This window comes from Oryx dammah, unplaced genomic scaffold (assembly GCF_014754425.2).
Source record: "Oryx dammah isolate SB20612 unplaced genomic scaffold, SCBI_Odam_1.1 HiC_scaffold_12, whole genome shotgun sequence".
Classification (NCBI taxonomy): domain Eukaryota; kingdom Metazoa; phylum Chordata; class Mammalia; order Artiodactyla; family Bovidae; genus Oryx; species Oryx dammah.
The window spans coordinates 51,455,979-51,470,643 of record NW_024070196.1 but is presented as its reverse complement, the minus strand read 5'-3'; the positions used below and the strand labels follow the sequence as shown (position 1 = coordinate 51,470,643).

Below are 14,665 nucleotides of genomic sequence, written 5' to 3'. Positions count from 1 at the left end.
AGTAGTTATGACAAGGATGCTAAAAAGAAAAACCTGGGCAAAGAAAAAAATATACCAAGTTTATAAAAATATACCAGATTATATAGTATTGTGATTAGAGTTACTTTTGTCTCTTTTCCAATTTTTAGATAGCACTGTTACTTTTATAATATAAAAATTTATAGATGACTTCTGGTGTCGTCTTTGGCTTGGCCCACCACCATGTTTTCAAAAATTGGAGTTGAATGTATTTATTTTATTTGCTACACTGAGTCTTAGTTGTGTCATGTAGGATTCTCAGTTGCGTCATGTGGGATTTAATTCTCTGACCAGGAATGGAACCTGTGCCCTGCACATAGAGAGCATGGAGTCTTAGCCACTGGACCACCAGGGAAGCCCCCTGAATGTATTCAGATACAGAATCTATGTTCCTTGCCACAGTCCTTTCTACTCCTTATTGCCTTAAGCTGGTGCCATCTCTCATATAAACTGCCTGATCCCTAAAGTGAGTCCCTTGACTTACATAATAAAACTCCCATAATATACAATTCACTGTGGTTCAGTGATATGATAAATATTCACATTTTAAATCCCTGACAAGTGGGGTTAGAATGTTATTGAATCAGTTTGAAAATGAAAATTAGTATTTAATGTCTAGATAAAAATAGAGTTGTTCTTGTCACTTTTCTACAGAGCTGGGTGCTTGGGGAGTCAAAAAAATGATATTCACCAGTTTAATTCAGTTTAATAGGAAACCTCTGATGGTATTATAAGCAAAAAGAGATTTACTATAGGGAAATTGTTGTTGTTGTTGTTATTTAGTCGCTAAGTCTTCGTGTCTCTTTTGTGACCCCCTTGGACTGCAGCCCACCAGGCTTCTCTGTCCGTGGGGTTTCCCAGGCAAGAATACTGGAGTGGTTAAGCCATTTTCTTCTCCAGGGGATTTTCCTGACCCAGGGACTGAACCAGCGTCTCCTGCATTTGTAGGCAGATGCTTTACCACTAAGACACCAGGGAAGCCCACTATAGGGAAATAGAGGCTTCCAAATGGATTGGTGAAGCAGGAAGAGCAGGCTCTAGGCTGAGCCTCCTTCCAGTGATGGCTGCCAGGATGACACTGCAGAACTGACTGCCAAGAGAAGCAGGGCCCTTGCCAGTTTGCAAGGTGTGGAATCAGGGGACCATTATTAGAACACTGCAGGTGGTGACTGCAGCCATGAAATTAAAAGACGCTTACTCCTTGGAAGAAAAGTTATGACCCACCTAGATAGTATATTCAAAAGCAGAGACATTACTTTGCCGACTAAGGTCCGTCTAGTCAAGGCTATGGTTTTTCCTGTGGTCATGTATGGATGTGAGAGTTGGACTGTGAAGAAGGCTGAGCACCGAAGAATTGATGCCTTTGAACTGTGGTATTGGAGAAGACTTTTGAGAGTCCCTTGGACTGCAAGGAGATCCAACCAGTCCATTCTGAAGGAGATCAACCCTGGGATTTCTTTGGAAGGAATGATGCTAAAGTTGAAGCTCCAGTACTTTGGACACCTCGTGCAAAGAGTTGACTCATTGGAAAAGACTCTGATGCTGGGAGGGATTGGGGGCAGGAGGAGAAGGGGACGACTGAGGATGAGACGGCTGGATGGCATCACGGACTCGATGGACCTGAGTCTGAGTGAATTCTGGGAGTTGGTGATGGACAGGGAGGCCTGGCGTGCTGCGATTCATGGGGTCGCAAAGAGTCGGACGCTACTGAGCAACGCTGAACTGAACTGAGTTCAATAACATACCATCATAGCCAGGAAACTTCCATCATCACCCTAATTGTACCTATTTCTTGACACCTGCCCAGGAAACTGGATATTGGGCCATTACTGCCCCCTATTGCCTGTTAGTCTTTGAAGAAATAATTCCCCAAACATGCACAGTGCATGGCATCATCTGTTTTTCATGATAACTTTACCAGATAAGCAAAGAGTGTGGTGTCATATTTTTTACAGATAGGGAAATTAAGGTTCAGAGAGGTGATGGAACATAAATAAGGTCACACAGCTATGTGCAAAGCGGGGCTAACAACCCAGATCTCCTCATGCTCAGGCCAGTTCAGTGAACTTGATATGTCAACTACCATGTCATGGGTGAGGTTTTTTTGTGGGGCTTCCCTGGTGGCTCAGAGGGTAAAGCGTCTGCCTGCAATGCAGGAGACCTGGGTTCGATCCCTGGGTCAGGAAGACCCCCTGGAGAAGGAAATGGCATGCCACTCCAGTACTCTTGCCTGGAAAATCCCATGGATAGAGAAGCCTGGTAGACTACAGTCCATGGGATTGCAAAGAGTCAGACATGGCTGAGTGACTTCACTTTCTTTATGGTAGGGCCTAAGAGTACAGCACACAAGCACAGGTATGCAAAAACTAGTGCCTCGGGAGTGACTGGTAAATGACTGTAACTCTAAGCACAGAGGAAGGGGCTAGTATTGTGCAAGGGGGAAGTCTAGAGCTGACATTTGAGTTGGGTTTTGAGGGATGTGTAGGAGTACCTCAGGAGGCAAAGCGTGGGGAAAAAATTGTCTTAGTAGCTGGCAATATTTAAGGGGGTGCAGGGTGTCAGCAAGACTTTTGGGGAGGTGAGAGACTTCTAATTTTGGAGGATGTAGCCAAGGTAAAGTTTTTTGTGTGTGTATGTGGTTGTAATATAGACATACAGTAAAGCAAAAAATATGGAGCCCTAATCAAAGGATACAGCTTGAGCTATTAAAAAAAGCATATGTAAACACTCGTGTACCCATCGTTTAGTGACGATATGATAAAACATTTCCAACATCTTCCTGGAGTGAGTTGCCATTCCCTTCTCGAGGATCTTCCTGACCCAGGGATCAAAGCTGGGTCTCTCGCGTTATGGGCGGGGTCTTTACCATCTGAGCCACCAGGGAAGCCCTTTACATTAATATCTGCCCACCATTTAGTGACGATATGATATAACATTTCCAACATCGCAGAAGTTTCCCTCGTGATCCTTCCCAGTCTATATGCACCCCTGTCTTTTCCCCGTCGTTTTTTTTTTTTTTTTTTTTTTGAGCTGACAGGAAGTTAACATAAAAGTTCAAAGCCTTTGGCTTCAGCCCCATCTCCTCCTTATACTCCTATTGCTGCCTCCAAATCTTTCGCTATCTTTATGGATAATCCTAAGAGCGTCTCGCACGAGGCAGAGGAGGTTTCTTGATACTACCGCTTTCTAGTTTGGCCCATGGCAATTTAGGCAGTACATGAATGCAACTAGTGACGGAGACGATGGTTTCTGGTCCTTCTGAGCCACCGTCCAGGCTCGAGACGCGCGGAGCATTCTTGTCCCTCGGCGGCCGCCGTGCGTCCGTTACGTGGCAGCTACGGGCGCCAGCCAATCCGCGGCACCCGCATCAGCCCCCTCGGGTGGCGCAGCCGGAAGGGGCGGAGCTGAGGCGGCGGCGGCTGAAAAGGCAGCGGTGGCGGCAGCGACGACGGCGGCTCCGGAGGCCGCATTCCCGGTCCTGGCTTCGGCCCCAGCTCCACCATGGTGACCCTCGCTGAGCTGCTGGTGCTCCTGGCCGCCCTCCTGGCCACGGCCTCGGGGTACTTCGTCAGCATTGACGCGCATGCAGAGGAATGCTTCTTCGAGCGGGTCACCTCGGGCACCAAGATGGGCCTCATCTTCGAGGTGGCGGAGGGCGGCTTCCTGGACATCGACGTGGAGGTGCGGGCGCGCTGCCCGAAGCGGGGGCCAGCGGCCGCTCGGGGGTTGGCGGCGCCCGGGGCCCGCGCGGGGCCAGCGTGGAGAGCGGGACCCGGAGGCCGCTGTCCGAGTCCAGGGAGGGGTCTGGGCCGCCACCCGGAGACCCCCTAACGGCCCTTTCCCTCGCACCCGCCCGGTTTCCGAGCTCCGCTCGGGAGACGGAACCGTTGCTTGGCTGCTTTGGATTCTCAGCTTGAACGGCTGGTTCCCCTTGGAACCCCTCGCCGAGCTTTGTCTACCAGGCGCCGCGTGTCATCTCTGGGCCCAGGAGGCGCTACACGGTCTTGTTTAGCTGATGGCAGGTCTCGATCCGGGCAGCAGCTGCTTCCCTTCCTAGCGCGAATTAAAGTTGGGACGTGGCATGGAAACTTCTGAAAAAGTAAATCGGAAGCTGTTGAGGAATGCTAGGTAGACGTTCGCGTTGTGTTTGCCTTTATTTTTCGTAGAAACGACCCGAGTTAACCCGTTCTTACGCAGACCTCCGGATACCTCGGTTAGTCATCTCTGATTAAGAGAGTGGAGTTGGGTTATGCGTTTATAGAAGTGATTGCAGTGAAGTATCTGTGGAGAAAACGGAAAATCGTTTTAAGAAACCCGCAGTCCCTAAATTTTGTCCTATATCATTTTCTTTAAGCCAAAAGAATGACTCGCCTCTGGGTAGTTCCTTTTTTAAGGAAACCAGATGGAATGAATATTTAAACCTACCGGTTAGCATGATTAATTGTGTCTATGGGTTTTTCCATCTAACAGTTAACGTCAGCAGAGTTGGGCATAAATTACACAAATGAAGTTTGTGTAGTATACACAAACTTGAAATTACACAAGTGAAGTGCAGAAATAAGGGGATAATAGAGGTAATAACTGTTAAAATTAGCTAAGCTCTTAAGAGATCAGCTCTTTCAGTCTGCAGGTGGCACGAGCTTCATAAGAGGAGCTACTTGAGCAAGGTCTAACAACTGATTTGGAGCACACTGAGATGAGAACATGGGTCTCTGAATTTCCAGTTTCTCTAGTCTTTTTCCTTAAGTCTTCAGGCATATAAGATAAAGCAGATTCCTTTACCAATAGGCAGTAATCAGTCAGGAAAACCTTGCTCAAAGTTCTTAGTTTTAAAAGAGATTTCTTTTTTGTTGTTTTTATATTAATAGCTACATATTTGTCTGTTGGTGGTATTGGGCCACTTGAAGACAAGTGTATGGTGTGGTTTCTGTTTCTTATTGGTTTACTAAGTTGGAAAATTAAGACAAATGTAGTCAGAGTTGAAAGGTATTCAGAGAGCCTTGTTTCTTAAATGGGAGAACTGTAGTCCAAAGAGATTACTGTCACAAACTGAAGTGGATCGAAGTTCAGGTTACATTTTCCTACTGAATGTTTGACTGTCAATAGACATCACTTAATGATTTTATTTTTAAAGTTATTTTTTAATGAAGTATAGTTGCTTTACAGTGTTGTGTTAGTTTCTCCTGTAAAGCAAAGTGAATCAGCTATAGGTATACCTGTATCCCCTTTTTTGGATTTCTTCCCTTTTAGGTCACCACAGAGTATTGAGTAGAGTTCCTTGTACAATAACAGGTTCTCATTAGGTTATCTGTGTTATACACAGTATCAGTAGTATATCTGCATCAATCCCAATCTCCCAGTTTATTCCCTCCTCATTTATGATCTTGAATCTTTTGAGTTATCTCATGAATTTCTCTTCTGCCTCCAGATTACAGGACCTGATAATAAAGGAATTTATAAAGGAGATCGGGAGTCCAGCGGGAAATACACATTTGCTGCTCACATGGATGGAACATATAAGTTTTGTTTTAGCAATAGGATGTCTACCATGACTCCAAAGATAGTGATGTTCACCATTGATATCGGGGAAGCCCCCAAAGGACAAGACATGGAAACAGAAGGTTAGATGAACATTCTGAAGATTTATATCCCTTTCTCAGAGTTAATATTAATCCTGTACATTTTCTCCACCTAAATGTAGTATTTAGGGTGCCTTCCCTGGTGGTCCAGTGGCTAAGACTCTGAGCTCCCAATGCAGGGGGCCCAGGTTCAATCCCTGGTCAGGGAACTAGATCTCACATATCGCAACTAAGAGTTCACATCCCACAACTAAAGATCCTGCATTCTGCAACTAAGACCAAATAAATAAATAATTAAAAAAAAAAAAATAAATGTAGTATTTATTTTTGATGGCTTATTTTAAGTTCACTGACTGTCTTTACAAACAAAACCCTTTTGTGAAATATACTTTTTATTTATCCAGATCTTCTCATTAACAAATTATTGGAGGTTCATGTTTATATTTTAGTTCTTTCCACTTGCCATTTCTGGCAGCAGGTAGGTTATACTTATCCTAGGTTGTTTGTTCTGTTAATTTGCCTACGCTGGTGTATGCATCTTTAGTTGCTCATTTGTATAAATGACTACTTTAGCTAAACTTGTTGTTTTTGTATGTGTGTGTTTATATCTTACACTCTTCTTCAGGTGGTGGAGATACCTGGGATGGTATGTGGATTATTTTCTGACAGTCTTTCTGCGTGTTTTTGTGGCCTACTGTCTAATTTCTGCTTTCCTTTCTAACCTCAGTCTGTTAGCATGACAGTGTTTTTTCTCCTAGTTTTAAAAAACCCTACAACTAATTTAGAGTTTTAGCGTGATTGTCTTTTTGTGGTTTTTGTTTTGTTACACACGAGATAGAGGTAGGTATGTGAAACTTGATTAGACGTGAAATGCAGTTCTAGGAGCCACGTCTACCCTAGATAAGGTGACATAAGCTTTGTCAGACATATGTTGCAGGTGGATTAATTTTTATTGCTCAGCTTAACAGCAGTGAGCCCTAAGTTGATTCTTGTGGATAAATTGTTTACCAGGAGCCTGTACATAAGGATTTTTTTGCCGGGGACCGAGGTGGGGTGGGCCGGGGGCCCATGGTATATTTCAGGACTTTTGGAAACTAGTAGTTTATTTCATAGTATTAATGTGATATAATTTGCCCTAGATAGTGAGCCTTTCATGCATTGGAGAAGGAAATGGCAACCCACTCCAGTGTTCTTGCCTGGAGAATCCCTGGGACGGGGGAGCCTGGTGGGCTGCTGTCTATGGGGTCACACAGAGTCGGACGCGACTGAAGTGACTTAGCAGCAGCAGATAGTGAGCACTTCATAGAGTATTTACATAAGTAAGGTGAACTCTTTTTAGGCTTTGAAATCTGTAGAATTTAAAGAATCATACTACTCAGAAAATTCTGTGCTTGCTTTTCAAGGCCATTTGCAGTTCAGGACTTGGCTAATTCTCAAGGAAAATTAGTTTTGAGGGGCTTTGACGTTGTTCATTTTCTGGAAAATAGTCCTTTCTAAACAGTTGGCTATTTAAATGTTGGCTGGTGAGTGTGAATATTTTCCTTAAATAATCCTTTAATGTGATGTTTAACACTCTAGCTTTTGCTTGTTCATATTGGTGAATGACAGCTATAAAATCAAGCTTTCCTCTAAAGCAGTGGTTCTCAGGATGTTTTTTGCTCCCCAGGGTACACTTGACAATATCTAGAAACATTTTTGATTTTCCTGAATAGGTTGGTGGCTGTACACTGCATCGGACACCTTCCCACCACAAAGAATTATGTGGTCTAAAATGTCCACAGTGCTTCTCCTGAGAAACTCTGCTTTAAAGGTTCCACCTAGTGCATGGGCTTCTGAGATGAAGCTGGTGAGAGATTATTTGTGATTCTAGCCCAGCTGCTTTAAAATGGTAGAGGCTCTTGGCTTCTCATAAAAAATTTAGGATTATTTGTAGCAATTTGGAATTCTAGATGAGGCCGGATTTTGGGCAACAGTGAAGAGACCCCTCTGATGGCAGTCTTCCCTTGTGGTATATTTTTTTCCTACCTGTTTGTACATTGCCATAATACAGCATTACCTATAAGCATACACTTAAATTCTTCAGAACTGTTAGTTTACCTTGCTAAAGAGAATGCCTGGTTCTAGACCTTGAGCAGTTGAGAACTTGTATTTTCACTTGCAGTGTCTGCTATATTTCCCACTGTAGTGAAATGGTTGCTTTGACTATAGTACTAGAATGTTGAATTGGTACAGATTTTCCCTAGAACATCTTCATGTTTTTCTCTGCTTAGCCTCATAAAGATTAAAAGTCAGCTTTTATACTTTTCCTAAATTAACATTAGAGTTACATGATTTTCAAGAGTAGATTTTTATTTAGTTTAAATATTGTTATTTGTAGGATTATTACTAGGGTGTTGTTATTACGGTTTTGTTTAATTTGTATTTTGTGCCCCTCCTCCATCTTTTTTTTAATCTCCCCTATGGTTGGCAGTGAGTCTGGTGAACTTCACTTAGCAATTTCTTAGAAGACATTTCTTAGGGCTGTGTTCCTTTAGTTAGTAAATGTTGTATAGCATTTTTCCTACTCTGAAAGAGGTTTCTCTACTGGGAACAAACTTTTAAAAAATTCTTGGGGGATTAAATTGTCATCAGTGGTCCAAAATGATGTCTGAGTCATTTCTGGAAAATGGCTGCTTTTGTATGCCTTCTCTGGAGGAGGTGTTTTTTTCCCCTGGTTTTAAGAATTTTTCAAAAAGAGATTGCCAAATATGTTCTAATCCATTTTCAAATCCTTTTGTAGCTCACCAGAACAAGCTAGAAGAAATGATTAATGAGCTTGCAGTGGCGATGACAGCTGTGAAGCATGAACAGGAATACATGGAAGTTCGAGAGAGAATACACAGAGCAAGTAAGTTAATGCTTTTGACTTTGCAGCAGTATCTGAGGGCCATGAATTGGTGACCTGTATTACCCAAGAGCTGGATTGTGTTTTCCTCATTTGGAAATTTTGGACACATAAACATTCTAAGGGGTTGACTTTAAAAAAGCACCTATGCAAAGATATTTGAGTATATACATTTGTTTGTAGAGCTTTGTATTAAACTAATTTATTATTGGGACATTGATTCTAAACCAAACCATGCTGTTTAGATTCAGCACTAGCTTTTATGAGTTTTTAAAAATGTGTGGTCAGCTAGGGAGTAAGCTAATGGTTTTCATAAAGCAGAAAGGAAAAACATAAAATGGACATTGTGTTGGTTTTAAATCCGATATCTGAAATTTTTGTGATCATTAATTACATGCTGAGGCTTAGTTGTTTTCCTAAAACCTGGGGTATGGTTTAATTCAAATAAAAAGCATTAAAACATGAATAGAGGTATTCAGCAGGTAAAGATCAGTTTGGCTCCCAAGTTTGCAAACGCAGCTGTGAGTGTGTTTGTCTTCAGAAACATTGATAATTGGAATCCCACTCTAGGTTGCAAAGCCTGTTTTAACCCTTGGTATAGCACTAATTATGATCCTTTTGCATTTAAAATTAAAGAGGTACCATATTGATCCACAGATCAGATGATCATATTTTAGACCCAAGTCCACACCTGTCCAGCATCTTCGTCCTTCAGGTCACCCTTGGGGATGGGCCTCACTGGGCGAAAGCTCCTCTGTAAATGCAAAGTGGCTTATGTCCGAAGTCTTTGTTCTGAAGGTGGGGTAGGGAGTGTAGAGAGGAGTGACTCAAATAGGTGAGAACAGGTTGAATTTCTCCAAGATGTAGTTTCTGTTCTTCCCACCCTCTTGCCTCCATTCTTGCCAGTGATGGAAAGGCATCTTTAGGACCTAGAGCCCAGACTTCACCTCTCCTTGGGAGAATAAGGAGTAGATGTGACGGACTGGACAGGTGCCTCTGTTCTTAGCTTTTTGGGTTGGATTGGGGCATGAAATGGACTGAGGCTTATATGCAGCCACTCTTGCCTCTTCCACCTCTTTCCTTCTCCTGGCCTGTGCTCTTAATCTTCTCACCTTCTAGGATCCCTACCTTCTCTCCATCACCTGTTGGTTATTTTTCTCCCAGGAGGGGGCCAGCCCATTCTGTGATGAGAAGGGCTCAGAACTTTCACTGCTTTGTAGCTCAGCTAGCACAGCAGCCAGAGAAGGCCCCCCGTCTTCTGGTGTCTGGAGGCATCCTACCTTTTTCTCATCCTTAATTTGAGTGGAGATACTCCTGAATTTGTTTCACAAACAAAATAGAATTTTAGACATTCAGTCTAATTTTATAAATCCAATAGTTCCCACAATGTTGTTTGTTTTTTGTATATCTTCCTATAACACTCGCTCCTCAGAGATGGCTATATTGAGATTTTTAAAAAATCTACAGTGTTGTAATAGTACTGTTTTTAGATCAGGCTAACGTATGAACCGAGCTTCCCTGGTGGCTTAGTGATAAAGAGTCCTCCTGCCAATGCGGAAGACTTGGGTTCAAGTCTTGGATCGGGAAGATCCCCTGGAAAAAGAAATGGCAACCTACTCCAGTATTCTTGCCTGGGAAATCTCATGGACAGAAGAACCTGGTGGGCTAGAGTCCATGGGGTCGCTAAAGAAACAGACACGACTTAGTAACTAAACAACAACAACAAATATGTGAACGACATGAGAACAGTATCTTATGTACACATATTTTTTCTTCGGTGACTGCTTTCCTGTTATATGCTTCAGTGTGTTCTATTTAAGTTTAAAGATGCATTTTTCTGTTATTGAAGGGAGAGATAAATACTTGTTTTTGTATGGTTAGGATGCTAGTCATTGAGGTATGCTAGAAATGGATTATAGTTTGCTGCTACTGCTGCTGCTGCTAAGTCACTTCAATTGTGTCCGACTCTGTGCGACCCCATAGACGGCAGCTCACCAGGCTCCCCCATCCCTGGGATTCTCCGGGCAAGGACACTGGAATGGGTTGCCATTTCCTTCTCCAATGTGTAAAAGTGAAGTTGCTCAGTCGTGTCCGACTCTTAGCGACCCCATGGACTGCAGCCTACCAGGCTCCTCCGTCCGTGGGATTTTCCAGGCAAGAGTACTGGAGTGGTTTGCCATTGCCTTCTCCGTATAAAGTTTGCAGCAGAAGTAAATTTCATGCTATGGAATGAACATTAAAATTTCAGTGTTGGTGGTTTTTAGAATTCTAGTTAATGGTTTTGGGAATTTGTCTATTCTTACACTGGGGGAAAAAAGTCATTTTCTTTCCTTGAGTAAGTATAACTTATCTTTCTGGAGTCATTTAATTGCTTTTCACTTCTTTTTGCGTAATCATCAGTCCAGCAGTTACTGCAATTCTAGTTTCACTTTTTATAAATGATACATATACATCTAAAAATATGCCAGTTACTTATTCATCTCTCTTACTGAGTTGCTAATTATAATTGTTTTTAGTGTTGGCCATTTGCAGAAAAATGAGAAACTACCCAGTAGTTTTTAAACGTTAAGGACTTTGATCAGGAGCTTGAAAGAATTTCATATAAATTGAGTGCTATAAATTAATACAGCTATACTACTCCTTTGATCAATTTCTTAGCTTAAAAACGGGGTAAATCCTGTAACTAGTTTAACTTTTTCTGGTAATGGCTGCCAGCGTTGGTCTGTGAGACTGAGAAAACTTCGATCTAGAACCAACGCCAAATACATAGTGGGTGCTCAATAAATACTGAATAAATGTTTAAAGAAAAGGCACTTTGAAACATTTTAACTTAGTAGGTAGTGCTTCTTGGGTAACTTATCTTGAAAGAATAAGGTTGAATTTTCTGATTCAGCAAAAAGGATTCTAACGTTAGGGACTTCCTACGTGTTCCAGAAAGAAGGTTGGATTGGGGTTTTAACTCTAGAATGTGACCTTGGGCAAGTCATTTCTTCTCTGTTCTCATGAATAAGCAGAGTGGACTTGACTGCTCCATTAATCTTTAAAGTCTCATTTAAATGTAAAACTCTGCTTTTAAGTGTGTTTAAGTGCTTGGGGACAAAAGACAAAGGTATTCTGAATACTGTGAATGTTGTGTGAACTATTAACTATCACCTGAAGTTAAGACTAGGGGGTAATTTTGGATGTCTGTGCTGTTTCTTTTATTTGTTTTGGTGGTTAAATTTTGTTTGTTTGTCCTCAACAGTCAATGACAACACAAACAGCAGAGTGGTCCTTTGGTCCTTCTTTGAAGCTCTTGTTCTAGTTGCCATGACATTGGGACAGATCTACTACCTGAAGAGATTCTTCGAAGTCCGGAGGGTTGTTTAAAAGCCTTTTCCCCATAATCCCAAATTCATAATTCACTGTTTACCAAACATCTTGGTCATAATAATGTCATTAGTTTCTATGTTTTTATTTTCTGAACTGTATCTTCACAGCTTATGTTTCTTTGTGATTAATAGATACTGGGGGAAAATACTTTTTTTAGGAAAGCTATAGTGAAAAATTGACATTTGATTGGCATAAATTCATATTTGAATTCTGCCTCCATTATACAGGCCCTCCCCAAACTCAAACACTGTAAGCCGAATATAGGTGTAGAGTCCTTAGTTTTCTTTCCTTTTATTTTCATTATAAAATACAGTTTGTTCAGGATAGTACTTTACTAAAATGACTCTATTCTTGGGATCCCTTATCCTGCAGTTCAAGTCATTAGAAAGATTCATTTTGTTGAGAAACAACAATCTGAATCTTGACATTTTCTATCCAGCTTGGTGGTAGAGCTCTGTGACTAGAGTATGTGACCAGGTTGGTACTTTTATACTTTGTCTATCTTGTTTTTGCTTTAAAGATAAGACTTAAACCAACAACCTTTACCCACCCCTCCAAAGTTTCACTTTGAACCTTAGAACTCAATCACCTCCACTTAAAATTGTTGACACAAGCAGCTAATAACCATTTTTTGGTTTCTGCCTAACCTTGTAAGAATCTATTAATGCCAGTTCTCTGGGTGTTTCCGCAAACAGTAGCTCTTTTTCTTTCTATGCTGGCGCATCCACCTTCTCTACTCTTGGCATGTAGGAGGTATGCATTCATGTAGTTGGAAAAATCTGGATTTCTGATGCCAAAGGGTTAAAGCCTCTTGGATTTCTTTGCAGTGATATACAGCCACTATTTTATTTTTGATCAGTGGCATTTTGGCCACTGTTTAATTAGGGTACTGAACATCAGTGTCAGTACTAGGGTTTTTGTTTTTCTTGGGTCTTTCTTTTTTGGCACATGTGAATTTTGTTTTGTATAGAACGAAACAACTTTCTTTTGGTCTCTGATGATGGGTTTAAAAATCAAGGAGCATCTGGTTTTATTGTGGGGATGATCCAGGATTATGTTGTGACTGATACATATTGGTTACTTGTACATTTTTTTTTTTTTTTTTTGGATCTTTGCAAGGGGAAAACTACAAGTAACAGTTTTGTATAATTAAATTTGTTACAGGTTTTCATGTTCAGGGTAAACAATTTTTCAACCTTGGGTGAAAATACTTGCAACAGTTTAAGGTGACTGCGTTTTACCTTAGGACAACTGTTGCATGCCAATTTGTGTGCGTGTGTGTGTGCAAACACTTCAAAATTGAGTTAAAAGATGTAAATTTAAAATTGGTTGTATATCTGATCTGCCCCACGTTCAGTAAATAAACAGTTCTTTTTAAAAACAGTCTTGGTATTCTGTGTTTTATATATTTATGATTAATTCACATTTGTTAAATACCAGCTTTCTAATCAAAGCTGAAGTGAGACATGTCATGTTTTCCCAGTAATGATGCCTGTTATAAACATGTTACTTTTTATGTCTGTAAACTTGATAATAGTAAACAGGAATCCAATTTTAGGTTTCCCTGTGTGGTTTCTTTGATGGGTCAGTATTAACATCTGAAGTATTTTTTTCTTTGGAACAAAAGTTTATTTTAACTCAGCCACCTGGTTTATGGTAGTTGGCAGTAAATTTAAAAGGGATTAAATGATTCACCCAGGCCTCACAGATGAGTGACCAGAATCTAGATGTCTTCCTGCACTACACTGCGGTTTATCCAGCACCGTAATGTCCTGCGCCCATGCTAAGTGCTTTGTTTAGGTGGTCTGTCTCATTTATTCCTCAAAACGTCCATTACCTTGGGTACTACTATAATCCTCATGGAAATAAAGTCTTCAGATCAGAAAATGCGTAAGTAGACCCCCAAATGCAAAAGCAGCTATGCTGTTTCCCTCTGTCTTTGCTTTCAGACCTGGTTGGAAATAGATGTCAAAGGCATTTTAAGGATGTGATGATCCCATTAAAGTGAAAATGTTGCCTCAGGCTTTAGTCTCACCTAGTTTCAGATGACTGCAATTTACAGTCTGCTGCTAAGTCACTTCAGTCATGTCCAACTCTGTGCGACCCCATAGACGGCAGCTCACCAGGCTCCCCCATCCCTGGGATTCTCCAAGCAAGAACACTGGAGTGGGCTGCCATTTCCAACTCTTGGCGACCCCATGGACTGCAGCCTACCAGGCTCCTCCGTCCATGGGATTTTCCAGGCAAGAGTACTGGAGTGGGTTGCCATTGCCTTCTCCAGCAATTTACAGTTTTACTCCCATTTACTCATACTTTGGCCACGTCATGTGAAGAGTTGACTCATTGGAAAAGACCTTGATGCTGGGAGGGATTGGGGGCAGGAGGAGAAGGGGACGACAGAGGATGAGATGGCTGGATGGCATCACCGAGTTGATGGACATGAGTTTGGGAAGACTCCAGGAGTTGGTGATGGACAGGGAGGCCTGGCATGCTGCAATTCACGGGGTCCCAAGGAGTTGGACACAACTGAGTGAACTGAACTGAAAATATTTGGGTGACTGCCTGGTGCTACCAGTTGTAATCACTGAAATAAAATAGGGGAAAATCCCCTTTATCCCACTTTTAGTGGGGGAGATGAGCCTAGTCATATAAATTATATGGCATATTAATAATGTGTTATGGGGGAAAGTAAAAAAGGGCAAACAGTTTTAGTGATTATGAAGGGAAGGCATCACTGGTGACATTTCAAAAGTCCTCATGGATGTAGGGAGCAAGCCAAGCTGAAGATACAGGCCCAAGGCATAATAGTCTT

The 14,665-nt window shown here is 41.7% G+C and overlaps 1 protein-coding gene and 1 non-coding gene across 3 annotated transcripts; both read left to right on the top strand.

Annotated features, from left to right (window-relative positions):
• The first annotated feature begins 3,400 nt into the window (after window positions 1-3,400).
• On the top strand, window positions 3,401-13,236 carry TMED2 (transmembrane p24 trafficking protein 2). Of its 2 annotated transcripts, XM_040250763.1 has the most exons (5): window positions 3,404-3,699; window positions 5,447-5,639; window positions 6,223-6,243; window positions 8,377-8,484; window positions 11,726-13,236. In XM_040250763.1, the coding sequence occupies exons 1-5, from the start codon at window positions 3,520-3,522 to the stop codon at window positions 11,848-11,850; spliced, it is 627 nt and encodes a 208-aa protein (XP_040106697.1). In that variant the 5' UTR covers window positions 3,404-3,519; the 3' UTR covers window positions 11,851-13,236. The 2 variants fall into 2 exon arrangements, with proteins under 2 accessions (XP_040106698.1, XP_040106697.1); XM_040250764.1 differs by lacking the exon at window positions 6,223-6,243 and having other exon boundaries at window positions 3,401-3,699.
• On the top strand, window positions 5,734-5,806 carry TRNAG-CCC. The gene has a single exon. It is a non-coding gene; the product is annotated as a tRNA-Gly (tRNA).
• Window positions 13,237-14,665: the final 1,429 nt, after the last annotated feature.

What these genes read in the sequence shown, in the direction of transcription:
- TMED2 (XM_040250763.1), top strand. Translation starts at nt 3,520, where the DNA reads ATGGTGACCCTCGCTGAGCTGCTGGTGCTCCTGGCCGCCCTCCTGGCC. An exon ending in TCCTGGACATCGACGTGGAG is followed by an intron (nt 3,700 to 5,446) that starts GTGCGGGCGCGC and finishes TTCTGCCTCCAG; the next exon opens with ATTACAGGACCTGATAATAA. An exon ending in TGGTGGAGATACCTGGGATG is followed by an intron (nt 6,244 to 8,376) that starts GTATGTGGATTA and finishes ATCCTTTTGTAG; the next exon opens with CTCACCAGAACAAGCTAGAA.